At 47.5% G+C, this 24,647-nt stretch overlaps 1 protein-coding gene across 2 annotated transcripts in view; it reads left to right on the top strand.

Moving 5' to 3' along the window:
* Positions 1-24,647, top strand: part of ZBTB41 (zinc finger and BTB domain containing 41) — a 72,145-nt gene that overhangs the window by 29,616 nt on the left and 17,882 nt on the right. For both annotated transcript variants that reach the window (XM_030207814.1, XM_030207813.1), the window contains exon 8: positions 2,083-2,189. In XM_030207814.1, the coding sequence (XP_030063674.1) occupies positions 2,083-2,189 (107 nt within the window). The remainder of the gene's footprint in view (positions 1-2,082; positions 2,190-24,647) is intronic.

Here is a 24,647-nt window from a genome sequence, read left to right as displayed (position 1 = left end):
TGACGAAAAGCTCAAAATATTCTAATAATAATCTGGTTTCAATGTCTCTATATCATCTTGATATTAAAGATAATGAACAATTTATATATAAAGCGTTTATAGCAAAGATATTCCATCCAAGTATTTAAAGCATATATCTATTCTTGAACCTCAGTGATATAAATCGTCCTTTAAAGATAGGAACGATTTAAAAGAACATCCAGTTCTTCATTGGTTCTTATTTTCCTATTTTTTCTTTCAATTTATCTAAATATAGATTTATTTCATATCAAACACTTATCTTTTAGTTATTGGTTTTGTCGGACCCAGGGGATCAAACGTCCAACGTGCACGTTTCGCCCATAATGGGCTGTCTCAAGGACATTCCCCTAAAATACAAGTGAAAAGTTATTTAGACCATTTCTCAAATTTCAATAATATACTTCTATTTAGAAAATATGCCGCAAATCTCAAGTTTAAACAAAAAAGGCTAAAAAAACTCACCCCGTGCTTATTTTAGCGTCAGCTCGGCAAAAGTTAATGGCCAAGATGGCGCCCGCTTTTTTTCAAACTAATTAAATAAGCAATACGTAATGACGTCTCCGAATTATGAGCCCCGCCCCCCAAGGCGTTCCACCGGCAGTCGGAAGATCTGATCCTACTACCAGTGGACAGGGGGGATAGATTTTAAGTTAGCGATGTCCATTCAATTTCAATATTTAATCCTCTAGGGAGAACAGTTTGAAACAAGAAAATATTAAATTGCTCTCTGTAATTCAACAATTTTTTAATAGACCCACCCTCCTCCCGATGACGAAAAAACATTTTTAGTATCCAATCCCAATCTGAATTCAGGGTGAAATGTACAATCAATGTAGCTGGCTTTATTCCCAAGGACGACTCCTCAATAGTTTGCATCAAATTCAAAGTCTCAAAAAGAACTTCTATACCAGGGGCAATCCAATTGCTCAGACTCGTGCTTACACAAGATGGAATGTAAAAACAAATTTGAAACTGGGGTATACAAATTCTCCAGTATCTTGAGAATTTCAGACAAGTATTTTTTTAATGTAATTAAAAGAGCAATAGAGGGTAAGTTGGGAAAATTGAAGATGTAATACATTGCTTCTGAGTATTTTACAGGCTCTCAACCTTCCTATGCAAAAAGATGTTTTCTCTTATAATCAAATGCTGTTTCTCAGTAAAAGTTTTTATATCCTTCACATTAGTCTCCCCTTTACCTTCTAATGCTTGAATCTTTGTACCCTTTTCCAAAATTTGACCTACTGAGTTCTGAATCTGAACCTACAAAGTCACAAATTTCTGGGTAAAAGACTTTTCCAAGACAGCCACTGTGTCCTACAAAGACTCAAGAGTAATAGATACAGATTTTTGAGGTAAAACAGACATACCCCCAATACTGTTGTAGAGGACATCAAATCTTTCTGTGCTTGCAGCATATCCATACCGACAGGACCACCAAAAATGCTGGTATCCTCCTGTGCCATACTCAGTTGTGGCTGGCATCAGCGTCATTCCAGGTTGTGCCAACTCTGCTCCAAGGGTTCCGGAACCCTCATCGGGGCTCCCAGCCTCAACTAGAGAACATCCCTTGATGCTGGCATGACCAGAGAAATCTGTGAATGTGGGCTCAGTGAGATATTCGCCTCAAGCAAGGAGAGCAATTGACCTTCCGTCATGCTACCTTGCAGCAAGGCTTCAGAGATTGGCCATCCTGAGAGCTTGAACCAATTCATTGGTTCGACAACAGGCACCGCAGGCTCTGCAGGGTAAGAGCACTGCTTGCCTCTCTTTTAGAAATAAAAAAAAACCACAGGAAACAGAGTTAGAATAGGAATATTAAGCCAGCCACTGTAGAGCTGCCTCACTGTGCTCCTTCTAGTCTGTCATCTTGTCTCCCTCATTTAGGTGATTTAAATGTGAAATGTGTAACTCTCTTAACCAAACAAATCCTTGAAGTTTTTCTTTTAAATGCAATTACGTAAAGGATAATGGTCAATGTATTTATTTCATAGTCAACGTCAACTTGTAACTTGAAAAGCGATATGAGACTAAATATATTGTAACTATTCTTGTATACAGACTTCATCTCCGAGTTCATCATGATGACAAGAGGTATGAATGTGATGAATGTGGGAAAACGTTTATACGCCATGACCACCTAACAAAACATAAAAAAATACACTCAGGTATGCAGACTTGGTTGTATGTCTTGTAGTTTGTCAAAAATAAAGCTCCCTGATTCAGCAAGTAAAACAGAGCTAGAAGTTATTGCAAGGGTAACAGTGTAAAACTGTTGATTTAAACGTATCCATGTGATGACACAAAGTTTGATACTCTGCCTCAGAAGTTGCAAATTAGAATATACCTGTAGTAAAATTGATATTCTCCGAGGACAAGCAGGCTGCTTGTTCTCACTGATGGGTGACGTCCACGGCAGCCCCTCCAATCGGAATCTTCCTAGCAAAGTCCTTTGCTAGCCCTCGCGCGCCCGCGCGCACCGCGCATGCGCGGCCGTCTTCCCGCCCGAAACCGGCTCGAGCCGGCCAGTCTTCTTTCGTCCGCACTCGGTACGGCTGTGTTTTTGTCGTGTCGAGCCCCGGAGAGTCGACCTCGCGCGGCCGTTTTAAAATAGACGTGTTTTTTTCTTCGGAAAAGTTCTAAATTTGTTCGGGAAGTGCTCCGGAAACCCCCTTGGGTTTCGTTTGCCCCTTCCCGTGTTTCCAGTTTTTGCCCCGGTAAGTCTTCTTTCGTCGTCGGGGTAGGCCTCTTTTCGGCCTCGGTCGAGATTTTTCTCCCTTAAAGTTTTGGTGCTCCAAATTCGTCATTTCGGATTTTGATTTCGCCGGCGTGATTTTTCCGCCCATGACATCGAAGCCTTCCAGCGGCTTCAAGAAGTGCACCCAGTGCGCCCGGGTAATCTCGCTCACTGATAGGCACTCTTCGTGTCTTCAGTGTCTGGGGGCCGAGCACCGTCCTCAGAACTGTAGTCTGTGTTCCCTGTTACAAAGGCGGACTCAGGTAGCGAGATTGGCCCAGTGGAACGTTTTGTTCTCGGGCTCTTCGTCGGCATCGGCACCGGGGTCATCGTGTGCATCGACGTCATCAGCGTCCAGACCTTCATCCTTGGCCGCCAGTGCATCGAGTGCATCGAGGCATCGGCCCCCTGCATCGGCGCCGAGACATCGGATAGCTGCATCGACGTCGGTGGTACCGGGACCTCGTCTCCTGATGTCGTTGGACGGTGGTGCATCGGGTGGAGTGCAGGTGAGGGCTGTCCATTCCCCTGCTGGTGGCGGTGAGCCTTCGGGTGGGTCTCCCCCTACCCTGAGGGCTCCTGCGGTACAGCCCCCCCGGGATCGACCTGCTTCGACCTCGGCCCTGAGGAAGCGACGGATGGATTCTACGTCCTCCTCGTCGGTGCCGGGGAGCTCCGGTGACATGCTTCGGAAGAAGTCGAAGAAGCATCGACACCGGTCTCCTCCCCGCGTCGGCACCGAGAGCTCTGGGTCGCCGAGGGAGTCGGCACCCAGCAGGCATCGGCACCGAGAGGACCGCTCACCCTCTGTTCAGGAGGTGTCGATGCGCTCCACTCTGGACAGCCCGGACCAGCCTCCACGCCCGGAACAGGTTCTGACGTCGACGCCTGCATCGACCTCCCTGCCTTTCTCTGCAGCCGCTCTGAACGAGAGCCTCCGGGCCTCCGGTACCGTCGAGCGTGGCGCCGGCTGGCCCATCGCCCGGGGTGAGGTCCCCGACGTCGGTACCGCGTGCGGTGCCGACTGCGGCCACCTCCTAGGAGGGCTCCCCGACTACGTCGGCGGAGGGAGCTTCGCCGATGCGGGCAAGGGAGTCTACCTCTCGACGCCCCCATCGTGGACGTGGCTCCACGGAGTCGAGCCGGGCGAGGTTGCAGACACAGGTCCGTGAACTTGTGTCTGACACCGAGGGTGAGGCCTCGTGGGAAGAAGAAGAAGACCCCAGATATTTCTCTGACGAGGAGTCTGAGGGTCTTCCTTCCGATCCCACTCCCTCTCCTGAAAGACAGCTTCTCCTCCCGAGAGTCTGTCTTTTGCTTCCTTTGTCCGGGAGATGTCTACGGCCATCCCCTTCCCGGTGGTTGTGGAGGACGAGCCCAGGGCTGAAATGTTTGAGCTCCTGGACTATCCTTCTCCACCTAAGGAAGCGTCCACTGTTCCCTTGCACCATGTCCTGAAAAAGACATTGCTTGCGAACTGGACCAAGCCACTAAGTAACCCCCACATCCCCAAGAAGATCGAGTCCCAGTACCGGATCCATGGGGACCCAGAGCTGATGCGCACTCAGTTGCCTCACGACTCTGGAGTTGTGGATCTGGCCCTAAAGAAGGCTAAGAGTTCTAGGGAGCATGCTTCGGCGCCCCCGGGCAAAGACTCTAGAACCTTAGACTCCTTTGGGAGGAAGGCCTACCATTCCTCTATGCTCGTGGCCAAAATCCAGTCTTACCAGCTCTACACGAGCATACACATGCGGAACAATGTGCGGCAGTTGGCGGGCTTGGTTGATGCTCTCCCCCCTGAGCAAGCCAAGCCTTTTCAGGAGGTGGTCAGGCAGCTGAAGGCGTGCAGAAAATTCCTGGCCACAGGGGTGTATGACACCTTTGATGTTGCGTCCAGGGCCGCTGCTCAAGGTGTGGTGATGCGCAGGCTCTCATGGCTGCGTGCCTCCGACCTGGAAAATAGACTCCAGCAGCGGATTGCGGACTCGCCTTGCCGTGCGGACAATATTTTTGGAGAGAAAGTCGAGCAGGTGGTAGAGCATCTCCACCAGCGGGATACCGCATTCGACAAGTTCTCCCGCCGGCAGCCTTCAGCATCTACCTCTACAGGTAGAAGATTTTTTGGGGGAAGGAGGACTGTTCCCTACTCTTCTGGCAAGCGTAGGTACAACCCTCCTTCTCGACAGCCTGCGGCCCAGGCTAAGCCCCAGCGCGCTCGCTCTCGTCAGCAGCGTGCGCCTCAGCAAGGCCCCGCGGCTTCCCAGCAAAAGCAAGGGGCGAGCTTTTGACTGGCTCCAGCAGAGCATAGCCGACATCCAAGTGTCAGTGCCGGGCGACCTGCCGGTCGGGGGGAGGTTGAAAGCTTTTCACCAAAGGTGGCCTCTCATAACCTCCGATCAGTGGGTTCTGCAAATAGTCCGGCAAGGATACACCCTCAATTTGGCCTCAAAACCTCCAAATTGTCCACCGGGAGCTCAATCCTACAGCTTCCAGCACAAGCAGGTACTTGCAGAGGAACTCTCCGCCCTTCTCAGCGCCAATGCGGTCGAGCCCGTGCCATCCGGGCAAGAAGGGCTGGGATTCTATTCCAGGTACTTCCTTGTGGAAAAGAAAACAGGGGGGATGCGTCCCATCCTAGACCTAAGGGCCCTGAACAAATATCTCGTAAAAGAAAAGTTCAGGATGCTTTCCCTGGGCACCCTTCTCCCCATGATTCAGCAAAACGATTGGCTATGCTCTCTGGACTTGAAGGATGCCTACACACACATCCCGATACTGCCAGCTCACAGACAGTATCTGCGATTTCAGTTGGGCACACGCCACTTCCAGTACTGTGTGCTACCCTTTGGGCTCGCCTCTGCGCCCAGGGTGTTCACAAAGTGCCTAGCTGTAGTAGCAGCGGCACTTCGCAGGCTGGGGGTGCATGTGTTCCCATATCTCGACGATTGGCTGGTGAAGAACACATCCGAGGCAGGAGCCCTGCAGTCCATGCAGATGACTATTCGCCTCCTGGAGCTACTGGGGTTTGTGATAAATTACCCAAAGTCCCATCTTCTCCCAGCGCAGAGACTCAAATTCATAGGAGCTCTGCTGGATTCTCGGACGGCTCGCGCCTACCTCCCAGAGGCGAGAGCCAACAACTTGTTGTCCCTCGTCTCGCGGGTGCGAGCGTCCCAGCAGATCACAGCTCGGCAGATGTTGAGATTGCTGGGCCACATGGCCTCCACAGTTCATGTGACTCCCATGGCCCGCCTTCACATGAGATCTGCTCAATGGACCCTAGCTTCCCAGTGGTTTCAGGCTGCTGGGGATCTAGAAGACGTGATCCACCTGTCCACGAGTTTTCTCAAATCCCTGTATTGGTGGACAATTTGGTCCAATTTGACTCTGGGACGTCCTTTCCAAATTCCTCAGCCACAAAAAGTGCTGACCACGGATGTGTCTCTCCTGGGATGGGGAGCTCATGTCGTTGGGCTCCACACCCAAGGAAGCTGGTCCCTCCAAGAACGCGATCTACAGATCAATCTTCTGGAGTTGCGAGCGATCTGGAACGCTCTGAAGGCTTTCAGAGATCGGCTGTCCCACCAAATTATCCAAATTCAGACAGACAACCAGGTTGCCATGTACTATGTCAACAAGCAGGGGGGCACCGGATCTCGCCCCCTGTGTCAGGAAGCCGTCAGCATGTGGCTCTGGGCTCGCCGTCACGGCATGGTGCTCCAAGCCACATATCTGGCAGGTGTAAACAACAGTCTGGCCGACAGGCTGAGCAGGATTATGCAACCTCACGAGTGGTCGCTAAACTCCCGAGTGGTGCGCCAGATCTTCCAAGCGTGGGGCACCCCCTTGGTGGATCTCTTCGCATCTCGAGCAAACCACAAAGTCCCTCAGTTCTGTTCCAGGCTTCAGGCCCCCGGCAGACTGGCATCGGATGCCTTACTCCTGGATTGGGGGGAGGGCCTCCTGTATGCTTATCCTCCCATCCCTCTGGTGGGGAAGACTTTGTTGAAACTCAAGCAAGACCGAGGCACCATGATTCTGATTGCTCCTTTTTGGCCGCGTCAGATCTGGTTCCCTCTTCTTCTGGAGTTATCCTCCGAAGAACCGTGGAGATTGGAGTGTTTTCCGACCCTCATCACGCAGGACGAAGGGGCTCTTCTGCATCCCAGCCTCCGGTCCCTGGCTCTCACGGCCTGGATGTTGAGAGCGTAGACTTTGCCTCTTTGGGTCTGTCAGAGGGTGTCTCCCGCATCTTGCTTGCTTCCAGGAAAGATTCCACTAAGAGGAGTTACTTCTTTCTATGGAGGAGGTTTGCCGTCTGGTGTGACAGCAAGGCCCTAGAACCTCGCTCTTGTCCTACACAGACCCTGCTTGAATACCTTCTGCACTTGTATGAGTCTGGCCTCAAGACCAACTCTGTAAGGGTTCACCTTAGTGCAATCAGTGCATACCATTACCATGTGGAAGGTAAGCCGATCTCGGGACAGCCTTTAGTTGTTCGCTTCATGAGAGGTTTGCTTTTGTCAAAGCCCCCTGTCAAGCCTCCTACAGTGTCATGGGATCTCAATGTCGTTCTCACCCAGCTGATGAAACCTCCTTTTGAGCCACTGAATTCCTGCCATCTGAAGTACTTGACCTGGAAGGTCATTTTCTTGGTGGCAGTTACTTCAGCTCGTAGAGTCAGTGAGCTTCAGGCCCTGGTAGCCCAGGCCCCTTACACCAAATTTCGTCATAACAGAGTAGTCCTCCGCACTCACCCTAAGTTCTTGCCAAAGGTCGTGTCGGAGTTCCATCTGAACCAGTCAATTGTCTTGCCAACATTCTTTCCCCGTCCTCATTCCTGCCCTGCTGAACGTCAGCTGCACACATTGGACTGCAAGAGAGCATTGGCCTTCTACCTGGAGCGGACACAGCCCCACACACAGTCCGCCCAATTGTTTGTTTCTTTTGATCCCAATAGGAGGGGAGTGGCTGTAGGGAAACGCACCATATCCAATTGGCTAGCAGATTGCATTTCCTTCACTTACGCCCAGGCGGGGCTGGCTCTTGAGGGTCATGTCACGGCTCATAATGTTAGAGCCATGGCTGCGTCGGTAGCCCACTTGAAGTCAGCCTCCATTGAAGAAATTTGCAAAGCTGCGACGTGGTCATCTGTCCACACATTCACATCTCATTACTGCCTGCAGCAGGATACCCGACGCGACAGTCGGTTCGGGCAGTCAGTTCTTCAGAACCTGTTTGGGCTTTAGGATCCAACTCCACCCCCCGAGGGCCCTGTTTGTTCTGTTCCAGGCTGCACTCTCAGTTAGTTGGTAAATTTTTTAGGTCAATCTCAGTTATGTCCTCGCCGTTGCGAGGCCCAATTGACCATGGTTGTTGTTTTGAGTGAGCCTGGGGGCTAGGGATACCCCATCAGTGAGAACAAGCAGCCTGCTTGTCCTCGGAGAAAGCGAATGCTACATACCTGTAGAAGGTATTCTCCGAGGACAGCAGGCTGATTGTTCTCACAAACCCGCCCGCCTCCCCTTTGGAGTTGAGTCTTCCCTTGTTTCTCTTTTGCTACAATACGAGACTGGCCGGCTCGAGCCGGTTTCGGGCGGGAAGACGGCCGCGCATGCGCGGTGCGTGCGAGGGCTAGCAAAGGACTTTGCTAGGAAGATTCCGATTGGAGGGGCTACCGTGGACGTCACCCATCAGTGAGAACAATCAGCCTGCTGTCCTCGGAGAATACCTTCTACAGGTATGTAGCATTCGCTTTTTAGCTTGAAAGCTGAAGAGTATTTTGAAGAAGATAATTCATTTTAAGACCTTACTTCTATGTGTCATGTAATGTGTTTTTCGTGTTGGTCACTCTTCAGTCAAGCTCAGGGCCATCAGAGGGGATGGGTAAGATGTGATCAGCTAGCCAATTGGCTAGTTCCTCATTTTCAGAGGGGACTCTGTATTTGAAGAGAAACTGACTGACTGGCTGCATCATGTCCACAGTGATTTAAGCTTTCTTGTGGCCATGTATTTGCAGCTATGTGTTCGAGTTGGAAGGCATCCCACAGGCCAGCATTGGAGGAGCACATACCCCCCGCAGATAGGATGTCATTATTTTGGCAGAGTCATGGTCCCATTTCAAAAAGCATATTTGTATTGCTTTGTCAGAACATATAATGATTGATTTTACAGGTAGTTTTTTTTTTAATGAAAATATCTTTATTGGAGAATGGCACACATAACAAACACACAATGCTAAAGGGCTCACCAAGTCTCAAGCAATACTACAAACAATACTACAAATATAACAATGGTACAATAACATGAGCAAACTCGCTTGTACATGAGCCATTCATTTTTTCTACTGTAACCCTCCTCCCTATGCCTCCTCCCAGCCCCCCCTCACCCTTCTGTGCTCATTGGGATGGGCGATGACTGCCCTTGTAAATCTGTGCCAGTTTCCAAACATCCATATACCATGAAAATGAACATCACGGGGGATGATGTGTGCGGTGGAGCTCCCATGAAGCCATCTGGATCATATTAGCCTTCCACTCAGCCTAAGACGGGGGGGGGGGGGGGGGGGGGTCTTTCCCCACCCAATGATGAAGAATTGTCTTTCACGCCAGCATCAATGCTACTAGCATTGTGGAGGAGTGGCCTAGTTGTTAGGGTGGTGGACTTTGGTCCTGGGGAACTGAGAAACTGAGTTCGATTCCCACTTCAGGCACAGGCAGCTCCTTGTGACTCTGGGCAAGTCACTTAACCCTCCATTGCCCCATGTAAGCCGCATTGAGCCTGCCATGAGTGGGAAAGCGCGGGGTACAAATGGAACAAAAAAAGAATCGCTGCTGGTGCTCCAACAGTCCCTGAGCATCCATTGCCTTATCAAAACCCAATAATAGGGTTGCATATGACCATTCACACTTAGTACCCACCATCGCTTCAATTGCATCCAAAACATCAGTCCAGAAAGGGTGCAGTTTACTACACTCTAAGAAGTGATGCACCGTTGTGCCCTTTCCCAAAGCACATTTATCTCACACATCTGTATCCCAAAGTGCCATAGCCTTCCCCTTGCTTTTTGAGATGAGTATCATGCAGGATCCTAAATTGCGTCTCATAAGTTGACAATTCTGACCCAGTATGGGGGCATTTTTCAGCTGAAAGCCTTCCTCAGGGGTCCTTACAATTATACAAACAAGATAGATGTAAAATACTTGTAAGTTACTTTCATATCACGTACCTTCAGATGTCATAGTGTTGCAGGAACACTGGTTCTAAATATGTTTTGAAAGCTCATGTATTCCTATGTTGGTTTATTAAAGCAAATACTAACATCGCTGTTCTACCTTATGGCAGGGATTTTGATCCTTCTTATTCTAAATGACGACATGCTCTTCTCCACTGTGGTGGAGAATAAACCTTTGGGTCAGAGTTGTCAACCTGTGCTGATTCTTTACATTGGAGAATAAACCTTTACACATTTTTAAGAAGTATTAAACTTTTACTGCTGTGAAGCATTTCCTGCTTACTTCTCCTCCTTACCTCTAGCTGTACAGATTCAAACCCGGAATGCCTCTTTGCATTTCACTCTGGATAAAGCTCACCTGGACGCACCTACATTAGCAAAATAAAGTAATCCCATCCATGTTATTATACTGGTCTCAAAACTTCAGAAGAGGCAACTTCAACAGGCAGAAAAAAATCTGACATAAAGTTTCATCTGTTTTTAATTGCAAAGCCTTCCAGGAACAGTCTCAATTCAACAAATCAGCATTAAACCTGGCCAATTAAAAGATACCTCTCTAATTTACTACAATGTGACTCCAACCCCTCAAGTTTCTTTGGTCAACTCAGATACCTTAATATCAAGGGTTCATCCACCCCATTTGCTCAGTTTTGTGCAGAGGATTTTGCCCTTGGCTTTTCAGGGAAAATTAATAAGCCTAGAGAAAGCTTTCCATCTTCAGTAACAACATCTCTATTCTCACCTTCAGAACCTGACCGAAATAGTCTATCCTCACAATTTGATCCCTTCTCATTTTATTTGTTGTCAAAATCATCTGAAAACCTAATTTCCTCATTCAGATCCACTACCTTCCTGCCCTGCAAAACACTTTCCGGATATGCTCTTGTACTTTCTTTATTCCATGGTTATCACCAGCCTGGAATCTGGTATCTTCCTGAGAAATGGAAGTGGGCTGTGGTATGCCTCCCACTTTAAGGACCCTAAGGTTTGTTGTCTATCTCTAACCTCCACCCCATTTCTAATCTCCCATTCATGTCCAAGTTCCCTGAAAAACTTATCACTGTCCAGCTCACAGATATTCTAGATAAAACTAATGCCCTACACTCCCATCTTACTGATTTCCATAGTTGTCACTCAACTGAACTTACTCTTTTTGGACTCACTAATTACTACTACTACTACTACTTAACATTTCTAAAGCGCTACTAGGGTTACGCAGCGCTGTACAATTTAACATAGAGGGACAGTCCCTGCTCAAAGAGCTAATTGCATTAAGATGATCTTCGGAACATCTTTGATTCCTCTCTCCTTCTTTGCACACATTCAACAGACTGCTAAAAGCTGTCGTTTCTTTCTCTATAATATCACCAAAATTCATCCTTTCCTTTCTGAGCACACTACCAGAACCCTTATCCACACTCTTATCACCTCTTGTTTTGACTATTGCAACCTGCTTCTCACAGGTCTTCCACTAAGCCATCTGTCTTCCCTTCAGTCTGTTCAAAATTCTGCTGCACAACTTATATTCCGCCAGTGTCGCTATGCTCATATTAGCCCTCTCCTCAAGTCACTTCATTAGCTCCCTATTTATTTATTTATTTATATCCCATATTTTCCCGCATAGTAGTAGGCTCAATGTGGCTTACAGGTTCCGGAGAGGAGAGTACCAACTCTGGGAATATATAAAGAGTGGAAAATAGAGTAACAGGTGCAAGGAAGCTGATAAGGTTCCGGAAAAGAGAATACAACTCTGGGACGAATATATAGTAGCATATAGAGAGAAGTAATCCCAATGAGGCTGATAAGTCTCCGGGGATGGAACTACATGTTCTAGTGAGCAATACAGAGTAGGATAAGGGTAGAAGTACACTTAATTATAACTGGAGTGGTAAAATTCATACAGTTTGAAGTAATAGGATTGTGTGGAAGGTTAATTATACAATTATAATTATAACTTCTCTGCTTTAAAATACCTATCTCAACCCTCATTTATTTATTTCTTTGTTACATTTGTATCCCACATTTTCCCACCTGTTTGCATGCTCAATGTGGCTTACATGGTACCGGAATCGGCTTTTGTCGATTCCGGTGTGAACAAATACAAGGTGATCTTGTGGTAGAATAAGGTTCATGTGCAATATACATATTGGGGGATCTTAGAGAGGAAGAGTTAAGTATGTCCGTTACGTGCTTTAGTTTTGTTGTGTTGCAGGTATTCAGGCTTTTATGTTGGGTCGGTGGGTTATGCCTTTTTGAACAGGGTTGTTTTTAGTGATTTCCGGAAATTTAGGTGGTCATACGTTGTTTTTACAGCTTTTGGCAGTGTGTTCCATAGTTGTGCGCTTAAATAGGAGAAGCTGGATGCATACGTTGATTTGTATTTGAGTCCTTTGCAGTTTGGGTAGTGGAGATTTAGGTATGTTCGTGCTGATCTTATGTGTTTCTGTTTGGCAGGTGTATGAGGTTTGTCATGTATCCCTAGGGCTTCGCCGTAAATAATGTTGTGAACCAGGGTGCAGATTTTGAAAGCAATACATTCTTTGATTGGGAGCCAGTGCAGTTTTTCTCAAAGGGGTTTGGCGCTTTCAAAACGCGTTTTTCCAAATATAAGCCTGGCTGCTGTGTTTTGAGCGGTCTGAAGTTTCTTTATGATTTGTTCTTTGCATCCCGCATAAATTGCATTGCAGTAGTCTGCAAGGCTCAGGTTGCGAAATATTTCCCTCAGGAAGAATGGTTTCACACGTTTGAGTTTCCACATTGAGTGGAACATTTTCTTTATTGTAGATGTTGCTTGGTTCTCTAGTGATAGGTTCCGGTCGATGTAACACCGAGAATTTTCAGGCTGTCTGAGATAGGAAGGGTGTAGCCTGGGGTGTTTATGTTTGTGGGTTTGTATGTATTGTATTTGGATGAGATGATGAGACAGTGTGTTTTTTCTGTGTTGCGTTTTAGTTGGAATGCATTTGCCCATGAGTCCATGATGTTCAGGCTGAGCTTGATTTCGTTGGTAATCTCTGCCAGATCGTGTTTGTAAGGGATGTATATTGTGACGTCGTCCGCATAGATGAATGGGTTAAGGCCTTGGTCAGATAAGGACTTGACTAGTGGGGTCATCATAAGGTTGAAAAGGATCAGTGATAATGGTGATCCTTGGGGTACTCCGCAGTCTGCTTTCCACGGTGATGATATGTTTGAACTTGATTTCACTTGGTATGTTCTAGTGGTTAGGAAGCCCTTGATCCATTGCAGTGTGTTACCACCAATCCCGAAGTAGTCAAGAAGTCTTAGTAGTATATTATGGTTGACCATGTCGAACGCACTAGACATATCGAATTGGAGGAGGAGTACGCTTTTACCTGTTGCTGTTTCCTGCTTGAATTTAGTAGGAGAGTAAGTAGAACTGTTTCAGTGCTGTGTAGGGGACGAAATTCTGATTGTGATTCATGTAATATCGTGAATTTGTTTAGCTATCCGTTTCTGCATACAGTTCAAACTCCTCTTATTGACTTACTCTGCAGCTCCTCAGTACCTCTCCTTACACTTTTCCCCGGGAACTCCGTTCACTGGGTAAATCTCTCTTATCTGCACCCTTCTCCTCCACTGCTAACTCCAGAATCCGTTCCTTTTATCTTGCTACATCATATGCCTGGAATAGACTTCCTCAGCCAGTACATCAAGCGCCATCTCTGGCTGTCTTCAAATCTAGGCTAAAAGCCCACCTTTTTGATGTTGCTTTTAACTCCTAACCCTTACTCACTTGTTCAGCACCCATTTTTTTTATTTGCATGAAGTCTTTATTAACAGTTAAAACACATAGTACAATACATAGGGCATCATGAACCTTACAACATGCTCCAACTCTTCATAATGTACACTGTTTTACACCAGTTTTAAGTTCCAAAAGGTAACAATGTTTCTCCGAGGACAAGCAGGCTGCTTGTTCTCACGACTGGGTGACGTCCGCGGCAGCCCCCACCAACCGGAAGAAGTTTCGCGGGCGGTCCGCACGCAGGGCACGCCCACCGCGCATGCGCGGCCGTCTTCCCGCCCGTGCGTGACCGTTCCCGGCTGTCTTTTCTTTTCCGCGCCTGGAGAGAGACGTGTTCACCTCTCTCTCTTCCTCAGCCCTGGAAAACCGTCGCGTTGTTCGCGAACCTTCTTTTTTTCGTTTATTTTCGTTGCGCGTTCCTCTAAAATTTTTTTTTTCTGTAAAAAAAAAAAAAAAAGAGAACACGCTGTACTTTTCCCTCGTTTTCTAGCGGGGGCGTCGCGTGGCGGCCTTGTGGCCGCGCGGTCGAGTTGTTTTTCGAGGTGTGATTTACCGCCACCATCGATGACTTTGATTTCGCCGATGCGATTTTTCCGTCGATGTCCTCGAAGGTCCCAAGTGGATTTAAGAAGTGTGGTCGGTGCGGCCGGCCTATCTCGCAGACCGACACTCACGCTTGGTGCCTCCAGTGCCTCGGGCCCGGAGCACGATACCAAGTCATGTACTTTGTGTCTTGGTCTCCGGAAACGGACTCAAGTAGCGAGGCAAGTTCTTCGGGACCGTCTTTTTGGAACTTGCGCCGGCCCCTCGACGTCGACCTCGATGGCATCGGTATCGACGGCCGGTTCTTCGGTACCGGTATCGATGTCCGCGAAATCGGCACCGATGGCATCGACCCCAGGAGCACAGGTCCCGTCGGCCCGCCGGTCCACCGGTGACGGTAGGGGTGAGAGGCCGCGTGGGCAATCGGCCCCGGTCACTCCCTCTGCCCATGGCCCTCAGGACCGAACCCTGTCTGACCCGGTCCCTCGAGACCGAGGGGGATCGACCTCCTCCTCCATTCTACCTAGCGCCGATGACGGGCATCGCAAGAAAACAAAGAAGCACCGTCATCGGTCGCCATCGATGCATCTGGCCCCCAACAAGCAGGGGGGCACCGGATCTCGCCCCCTGTGTCAGGAAGCCGTCGGGATGTGGCGTTGGGCTTGCCAGTTCGGCATGCTTCTCCAAGCCACATACCTGGCAGGTGTAAACAACAGTCTGGCCGACAGACTGAGCAGAGTCATGCAACCGCACGAGTGGTCGCTTCATTCCAGAGTGGTACGCAAGATCTTCCGAGAGTGGGGCATCCTCTCGGTGGACCTTTTCGCCTCTCAGACCAACCACAAGCTGCCTCTGTTCTGTTCCAGATTTCAGGCACACGGCAGACTAGCGTCGGATGCATTTCTCCTTCATTGGGGGACCGGCCTCCTGTATGCTTATCCTCCCATACCTTTGGTGGGGAAGACCTTACTGAAGATCAAGCAAGACCGCGGCACCATGATTCTGATAGTGCCCTTTTGGCCCCGTCAGATCTGGTTCCCTCTTCTTCTGGAGTTGTCCTCCGAAGAACCATGGAGATTGGAGTGTTTTCCGACTCTCATTTCGCAGAACGACGGAGCGCTTCTGCACCCCAACCTTCAGTCTCTGGCTCTCACGGCCTGGATGTTGAGGGCGTAGACTTCGCTTCGTTGGGTCTGTCTGAGGGTGTCTCCCGTGTCTTGCTTGCCTCTAGGAAGGATTCCACTAAAAAGAGTTACTTTTTCAAGTGGAGGAGGTTTGTCGTTTGGTGTGAGAGCAAGGCCCTAGAACCTCGTTCTTGCCCTGCACAGAACCTGCTTGAATACCTTCTGCACTTATCAGAGTCTGGCCTCAAGACCAACTCAGTAAGGAATCATCTTAGTGCGATTAGTGCTTACCATTATCGTGTGGAAGGTAAAGCCATCTCTGGAGAGCCTTTAGTCGTTCGATTCATGAGAGGCTTGCTTTTGTCAAAGCCCCCTATCAAGCCTCCTGCAGTGTCATGGGATCTCAACGTCGTCCTCACCCAGCTGATGAAACCTCCTTTTGAGCCACTGAATACCTGTCATCTGAAGTACTTGACCTGGAAGGTCATTTTCTTGGTGGCAGTTACTTCAGCTCGTAGGGTCAGTGAACTTCAAGCCCTGGTAGCTCATGCTCCATATACCAAATTTCATCACAACAGAGTAGTGCTCCGCACCCACCCAAAGTTCCTGCCGAAGGTGGTGTCGGAGTTCCATCTTAACCAGTCAATTGTCTTGCCAACATTCTTTCCCAGACCGCATACCCGCCCTGCTGAACGTCAGTTGCACACATTGGACTGCAAGAGAGCATTGGCCTTCTATTTGGAGCGGAGACAGCCCCACAGACAGTCCGCCCAATTGTTTGTTTCTTTCGACCCTAACAGGCTAGGGGTCGCTGTCGGGAAACGCACCATCTCCAATTGGCTAGCAGATTGCATTTCCTTCACTTACGCCCAGGCTGGGCTGGCTCTTGAGGGTCATGTCACGGCTCATAGTGTTAGAGCCATGGCAGCGTCAGTGGCCCACTTGAAGTCAGCCACTATTGAAGAGATTTGCAAGGCTGCGACGTGGTCATCTGTCCACACATTCACATCACATTACTGCCTCCAGCAGGATACCCGACGCGACAGTCGGTTCGGGCAGTCGGTGCTGCAGAATCCATTTGGGGTGTAAATCCAACTCCACCCTCCAGGACCCGAATTTATTCTGGTCAGGCTGCACTCTCAGTTAGTTGTTCTTCGTAGGTCAATTTTCTGTTGTATCCTCGCCGTTGCGAGGTTCAATTGACCTGGGTTCTTGTTTTGAGTGAGCCTGAGAGCTAGGGATACCCCAGTCGTGAGAACAAGCAGCCTGCTTGTCCTCGGAGAAAGTGAATGATACATACCTGTAGCAGGTGTTCTCCGAGGACAGCAGGCTGATTGTTCTCACCTACCCTCTCTCCTCCCCTTTGGAGTTGCGTTTCATCATTTTTGCTTGTCATTCAACTGGCGGGAACGGTCACGCACGGGCGGGAAGACGGCCGCGCATGCGCGGTGGGCGTGCCCTGCGTGCGGACCGCCCGCAAAACTTCTTCCGGTTGGTGGGGGCTGCCGCAGACGTCACCCAGTCATGAGAACAATCAGCCTGCTGTCCTCGGAGAACACCTGCTACAGGTATGTATCATTCACTATAACTTCAAGATTTTATAAACATTTTAAAGTTCCTATTTCCCATTCCCCCCCCCACCCTCCCCCACCTCCAGAATACCCCAACCAACTCTCAAGGCTCTGGCCTCTATCACCGCTTACATTATACATGAAGGATAAATGGTTCCCAGATCGAGTGCCACCTGTGTGTCTGATTACGCTGCTCCGCTAGGAGCCTCTCCATCTCGCAGACATACCTCAGCTTGTGAAGCCATCTCGCTATTGGAGGAATCGAGGGCAGCTTCTAACATGAGGCTATTACAGTCCTAGCTGCACTCGTTGCATACCGCATCAATGCCTGCTGAGCAGGTGAAAGACTCGCCTCCTTCAGCACCCATTTTTATCATTCCCACCTTTGTAACTCCCTTATCCCTTATTTTCCTGTTTGTCTGTCCTAGTTAGATTTTAAGCTCTTTCGAGCAGGGACTGTCTCTTTATGTCCAGTGTACAGCACTGCATATGTCTAGTAGCGCTATAGAAATGATAAGTAGTAGTAGTGCCCGGTTGGTGTCCTGGCATGTGCACTACGAATCCTTGCCCCTCCCATGAACAAATGCCTTGGATTTATTCGTTTTTGAGCTGGGCGCTTTAATTTTCCATTATCACTGAAAAACAAAAACGCCCAGCTCACAAATTGTCGAATAAAACATGGACGTCTATTTTTTTCGAAAATACGGTTTGGTCCGCCCCTTCACGGACCCGTTCTCGGAGATAAACGCCCATGGAGATAGACGTTTTTGTTCAATTATGCCCCTCTATGGCTACTATATCCTCAAATATAGACAAGATAGCCAGTTGATTTTATGAGAATGAAATGATGCTCAGTACAACTAAGTCAAGACATTATTTTTCTTTCACATATCTCATCTATCCTTCTCCCCATGCCCAGCACACATGGAAAACAAATCTCCCATAGAGAGTCTTTAACTGGCCAAGCAGTTCATGAAGGGTTTCAACGCAGATGTTAACTCGCACATTAACTCTTATCACAGATCACATTAAAATGCATGTTGTTGCGATCATTAACTATCCAGCAGCTATGCATTAAAAAAAAATAAAGTTTTACCCTGCATTGTGCATGGGAAACTTTGTGCCAGGTCCAGGGCAGCACAGAAGGGTTATTTGAGAGGCGTGGGTGTCTTAACAGCACCCCTTCTCTTGCTCCAACCCGACCACCCTGGCCTGGATTACTTTCTGCACCATCCACTATCACTGGAATAGCAGGCTTCCTCCCTATCCCCAACCCGACCTGATCCTAACCTCCCCCCATCCACAAATATTAAAACATAAAAACACCTGGTGGTCTAATAGACTCCAACCCATCTTGCCCCTGACATCAACACACCAAAATCCCTACCTGCCCCCAATTCCCTACCTGCCCCCAATTGTAAAAGAAACCTCCCTGGTCTTTAGTGCCCCCTCCCCCCAGACTCACCTGTGCCTGAAGGCATGAGCAATGCCTGTTCACTCCTGCCTCCGCTGCCGTCATCCTCAAAATGTGGACAACTTGCCCTGCATGGTACATTCTGGGTTGCACTGGGTGATTCCAATCTACCATAGAAGGGAGTAATTGACCACTAGACCACCAGGGGATTTTGATGTGTTGCTGTTGGGTTTGGAGTGGGGGGCAGATCTGGAGGATGGGGTCCCACTAGACCACCAGGTATTTTTATTTACTGACGGGGGGCGGTGGTGGGTTAGGGAGAAGGAGAGAGGCTGCTGGAATACCAGGGATAGGGGCCATGCAGTTTGTCGGAGTTGGGGTGCAGGCAGTTTGGTTTTTTTACCTTCAGTGTCACCCTTCCTGTCAGTGCCTGAGCAAGTCACCCCTCAGGCACTGACGGGAAAGGTTACATTTAACAATGAGCTGTGGATTACTGCCACAATTTTAACACAGCAGTAGTTTGCATGCTTGTTGATAAGTGCGGGCTGTACCATGAGGCTTTTTGCATGGGCCCCTCTGTATAATCTCTGGCCATACACTCACATTCCATTCCCAAATCTCTAATGTTTTTTCTAGTTGTTACGTCACGTTACTTCAGTGTTACTTCACATTCTGTTCACTCTATCCTAAACCCCTCTTCCCTGTGGATTCTCTTTCTTGCTATGGTTACTTCCTGTTTGGACTATTGAAGTTCTCTATCATGGTCTATAGGTCACACAGCTAAGAAGACTTCAGCTAGTATTCTGAAAAATATGACCATGTCTCCCTGTTCTTTCCTTCTGATTGCTGGCTTTCTGTGGCCTGTAGAGTTCCCTTCAAAATCCTAGCTCACACCCACTAAGTGTTCTGTACTGGTCAATCATTATTCCTCTATTTTGCTTATTCCTTATTCTTCACAGAGAATGCCGATTTCCTCTCATCACAGTCTATTTTAACTGTCCCTTCCCATCATCAAATCTGCCTCTATTCTACTAGACACTTTTGTTTCAGCATTTATTTTATTTATTTTAAAAATGTATATACCACCTATAACCAATCCTTTGAAATAACCTCCCTCTATACTTTAGAGCTGAGTCTATCTTTAAACAATATAAGGTTTTAAAACAGTATAAATCTTCATTTAAAACCTATCTTTTCTCCCAGGCCTTCCCTAAGGCATAAGTGATTTTATTCCCACTCTTCTAGCCTGTTCTGTGCATGTTGGTGGCTGCATCATACCCAGTACCCTAACCATTTGTTCTTTTCCGCTTCCGTATGCTCTTGCTCTGTTGTAGCTATGCTTTCTGTTCTATTGTTTGGGTGTTCATCATGTTCTGCCCCTGTTTCACTCTGTTTCTTGTTTTCTCCCATTTTATTTTGTAACCCGTTTAGACACATGGTTTAGATTTGTGGTATATCAAATAAACTTGAAACTCAACAGTTAGGGGCCTTCAAGAGCATATGGAGAGGCTCTGTGACTCCTCTAAATCCAATCAGTTCCATCAGCATCAACCTCTAAGGGCCCCAAAGCCACACTGGACACTAGCAATACATTGACTGCAAAGATGTATTGCTCCATCTCAATGCTGAGCACTAATAAAGACCACTGAGGCAAGACACTGTCAGTGTTTCACTAATGCATATAAAAGATTCTACTGTATTAAAACTGTCATTGAAGAACACTGATAAAGTTGGTCAGGCAAAGGAAAAACAGCACTATCACTGGTCCTTATAAGTACAAAATGCTGGGAGACCTTGGTGTGGTCATGTTACTTCCCAGGTATTCCTTTCAGAGGACCATGCATTGGCTTCTACTTTTAAGGTAGCCTTCAGGTGCCCAAAACAGTCATTAATACACCTCAAATGATTGAGGAGGATGCCACTACTCCACTGCTTCCCCTGTAGTTTCAGTGGTATCTGATGAGTTGGAAAGGAAAATCAAAAACAAGTTCAGCGCTCGTCTGGCAAATATTATGACACCAGCATCAGTAGAGAGGTAGATTCAGCCATTCTTAAAACTGTGGTTGTCTGTAGGCATCATATAGATGCTGGTGCCCCATAGGGTATCTGTATCGGTGACAGCTACAGCAATCTGTTTTTACAGTGCATCGAGTGAAGAAGCTTCACCAAGACATCAATCGGCATCAAGGGGTAGGCTTCATTAATTAAGGGGAATCTTCAGTAAGACCTTGATTACTATCCAAGCACATACTTTGACTACTCCACCAGAAAAGTATTCTGACAGAGTTTGAGTGCCCCTTGGTATACAACTATGGATTTGAGGAAATACATGGTAACATCAATTAGTATATCAGGCTTTAAAAAAGGTTTGGACAAGTTCCTGGAGGAAAAGTCCATAGTCTACTATTGAGACAAGACATGGGGAAGCCACTGCTTGCCCTGGGATTGGTAGCATGGAATGTTGCTGCTATTTGGGTTTCTGTTAGGTACTTGTGACCTGGATTGATCACTGCTGGAAACAGGATACTGGGCTAGATGGACCATTGGTCTGACCCAGCATGGCTATTCTTATGTTCTCTGATCAGAAGGCAACAGATTCTACATGAACCCCATTCCTCCCAAGGAAAGGAGAAAATCTCTACTTGAGAGCCTCTCTTCTACAGAGTTTGTTAGGAAAATGGCAGAAATAATTTGAGTTTGGTTAGGGGAGGAGGAACCCAGGCATGGTTTCTGTAAACCTCAAATATCTCAAATCCCCCTTACCCCAAGGAAGATGAGAAAAGTTGTTTACCTGTAATGGATGTTCTCTGTGGACTCAGGATAAGGCAGCCACATACTGGTCATGGCATCCAATGGTGCCAAACTCTGGACTTAGTTCTGTTAGAGCCCAGAAAACCTAGAAATTTTTAGTGGGTGTATGTAGGTTTTCTACTCACTGTGCTTTTCTCAGAGTTTCTTCTGTTTGTGCCAGAGCTGGTTGCAGCTTCAGACAACAAGTAGCTGGGTTTGTCTAGCTGGCATATCTTGCTGTCCCCTGAGAATATCCATTACAGATTAGCAACTTTGCTTTCTCCATGGACAAGCAGGATGTGTCGGCCACTCTCTGGTGATTCCCAAGCTTATGGTTGGCAAAGGATTATTACCCTGATTCCTCTGTTGGTTTCTTTGCCACCTGTGTATATTGTAGTAGGTTGAAATTGCTTAGTGCAGAGAAATCTAGAGATTAACAATACAATACAATGCAAAATAGTCTTGTAGTCTATGTAGACATATACCGCAAGGTTCAATATAGAAGAGACCAATCATTGGGAATTACAAAAAATGCTTGTAGCAAACTAGAATAATACAAAATTTAAGTGCCTTAAGTATTTCCTAAAAAGATAGGTCATTAAACATTTTCTAATCACAGAATAGGAACCTGTTTTCCTTACAGTAAATGGCACAGAATTCCAGATATGTTCAACTTGATAATGGAGAGTTGAATAAAAAAAATCCCTCTTTTTGAATGGTAAAGTTTCAGATTAGAAAAAAAGAGTTTCTAGAAGATCTAGGGATTTCCTTCTCCAAAAAACATATGATTTAGCTTAAGTAAGATTGAGCTAGGGTAGACCAAATAGTAACATAGTAGGTGATGGCAGAAAACCCTTCTACGGTCCGAGGTACAGATCTTAAACGCTATTCATACCATGATTGGGAGTCAATATAAAGATCTCAATAGTGGTGTAAGATTATTAAAATGGTGGACAGAAAAAATACCAGCCTAGTCGCACTATTTTGTACAGTCTGCACTCTTATCAATAGCAGCTTAGCACTACCAACATAAAACAAGTTGCAATAATCTGATTGTGAAACCAGTAAACTCTGGACCACTAGTTGAAAAACCTGAGAAAACAACAAACTTCTTTTCTCCTAATGAGAAAACTGCATAGAATTAGATTTTTTAATTAAAGAAAAAATCTGCAGCTCTGGTATAAGTTGTCTATTAAGCAATACTCCTAAACGTTTTAGTTGAGATTGAGATTTAAATTTTAAGCCATCTACTTGAAGAGTATCATTCCAACTTGGCCAATTAATAAAAATTTGGTCTTTGTTTCATTTTAAGAAATTTATCTTATCCATCTTTCAAGCTGTCGTATATAGTTCACTGTACTACGCAATGTATCAGTAGGCGTGTTACCTGCAGGTAACAATATAGTTGTGTCATCTGCATAAGTAAAGATCTTATAACCTGCTGATGAGAGCATAAAACCCAAGGAAATTTTGTCTGCCTTTTGCATGGACTACACCACTATTTGGGTAGCAATATGCTTCTATCAATCAGTTTTTCTCTTCTCTTTTTTTTAACTTATAATTTATTGAAAAGGTCATGCGCTGAGCCATATAACTTAACTTCCATTGAAGCACAGTCCATTTGCTCTATCACTCTCATTTATATATATATATATATATATATATATATATATATTATATATATATATATATATATATATATATAAAATATATCAAACATATAAATGGCAAGTGACCGACTGATTTGCAAATGTGCAGTAGAGACTTCCCTCTCTGTCCCGCGTCAAGACGTGATGACAGAACAGAGAGGGGAACTGCGCTGAGGAGGGAACCGCAGAGGTCGCCGCCGGACCCCCTCCACCCAGGCCGGGCCCTCTCTTCTCCATTGAACTTACAGCACCGAAACCAAAGCAGGCAGATCAGCTCCCGTCGGCCTTCCTTCCATGCCTGTGTCCCGCCCTTGCCGACATTACGTCACACGAGAGCGGGACACAGGCAGGGAAGGAAGGCCGATGGGAGGCGATCTGCCTGCTGCGGTTTCAGCGCTGTAAGTTCAATGGAGAAGAGAGGGCCTGGCCCGGGTGGAGGGGGGGGACGGCGGCGACCCCGGGGGGGTGGGAGGGACGAGGGGGAGGGGAGGGGGCCTTGGAGCTGGGAGGGAAGCAGGGAGGATGCTGGACATGGGAGGTCAGAAGGAGGGGGGCCTTGGAGCTGGGAGGGATGGACAGAGGGGGGCCTTGGAGCTGGCTGGGAGGGAGGGACGGAGGGGGACCCTTGGAACTGGGAGGGAGGGGAGGGAGCCTTGGAGCTGGGAGGGGCGGGGAGCCTTGGAGCTGGGCGAAGGGGTGGAGGGGGGCCTGGGAGCTGGGAGGGGAGGGGGGAGGGACTGGGGCCTTGGAGCTGGGAGGGAGGGACAGAGGGCCTTGGAGCTGACAGGGAAGGAGGGAGGGCGGGGGGCCTTGCAGCTGGGGGGGGGGAGGGAATGGGGCCTTGGAGCTGGGAGGGAGGGAGGGAGTTACACATCAAAATAAAACATACCAATACTCGCCCGTTTTAACGGGCTTACCGGCTAGTATATATATAAGAGAGATAAATATGCATAGTAACATAGCAACATAGTAGATGACAGCAGAAAAAGACCTGCACGGTCCATCCAGTCTGCCCAACAAGATAACTCATATTTGCTGCTTTTTGTGTATACCCTACTTTGATTTGTACCTGTGCTCTTCAGGGCACAGACCGTATAAGTCTACCCCGCACTATCCCCGCCTCCCAACCACCAGCCCCACCTCCCAACCACCGGCTCTGGCACAGGCACAGACCGTATAAGTCTGCCCAGCACTATCCTCACCTCCCCACCACCAGCCCTGCCTCCCAACCACCGGCTCTGGCACAGACCGTACAAGTCTGTCCAGCACTATCCCCGCCTCCCAACCACCAGTCCCGCCTCCCGATCTTGACTAAGCTCCTGAGGATCCATTCCTTCGGCACAGGATTTCTTTATGCTTATCCCACGCATGTTTGAATTCCGTTACCGTTTTCATTTCCACCACCTCCCGCGGGAGGGCATTCCAAGCATCCACTACTCTCTCCGTGAAAAAATACTTCCTGACATTTTTCTTGAGTCTGCCCCCCTTCAATCTCATTTCATGTCCTCTCGTTCTACCACCTTCCCATCTCCGGAAAAGGTTCGATTGCGGATTAATACCTTTCAAATATTTGAACGTCTGTATCATATCACCCCTGTTTCTCCTTTCCTCCAGAGTATACATGTTTAGTTCAGCAAGTCTCTCCTCATACGTCTTGTAACGCAAATCCCATACCATTCTCGTAGCTTTTCTTTGCACCGCTTCAATTCTTTTTACATCCTTAACAACATATATTTTGAGAGGTAGAAATTTGGGATATATTTGCAGAGGAGGAGTGGCCTAGTGGTTAGGGTGG

The sequence above is a fragment of the Microcaecilia unicolor genome, chromosome 6 (assembly GCF_901765095.1).
Source record: "Microcaecilia unicolor chromosome 6, aMicUni1.1, whole genome shotgun sequence".
In the NCBI taxonomy this organism is placed as follows: domain Eukaryota; kingdom Metazoa; phylum Chordata; class Amphibia; order Gymnophiona; family Siphonopidae; genus Microcaecilia; species Microcaecilia unicolor.
This window is presented reverse-complemented; position numbering and strand designations above follow the sequence as displayed.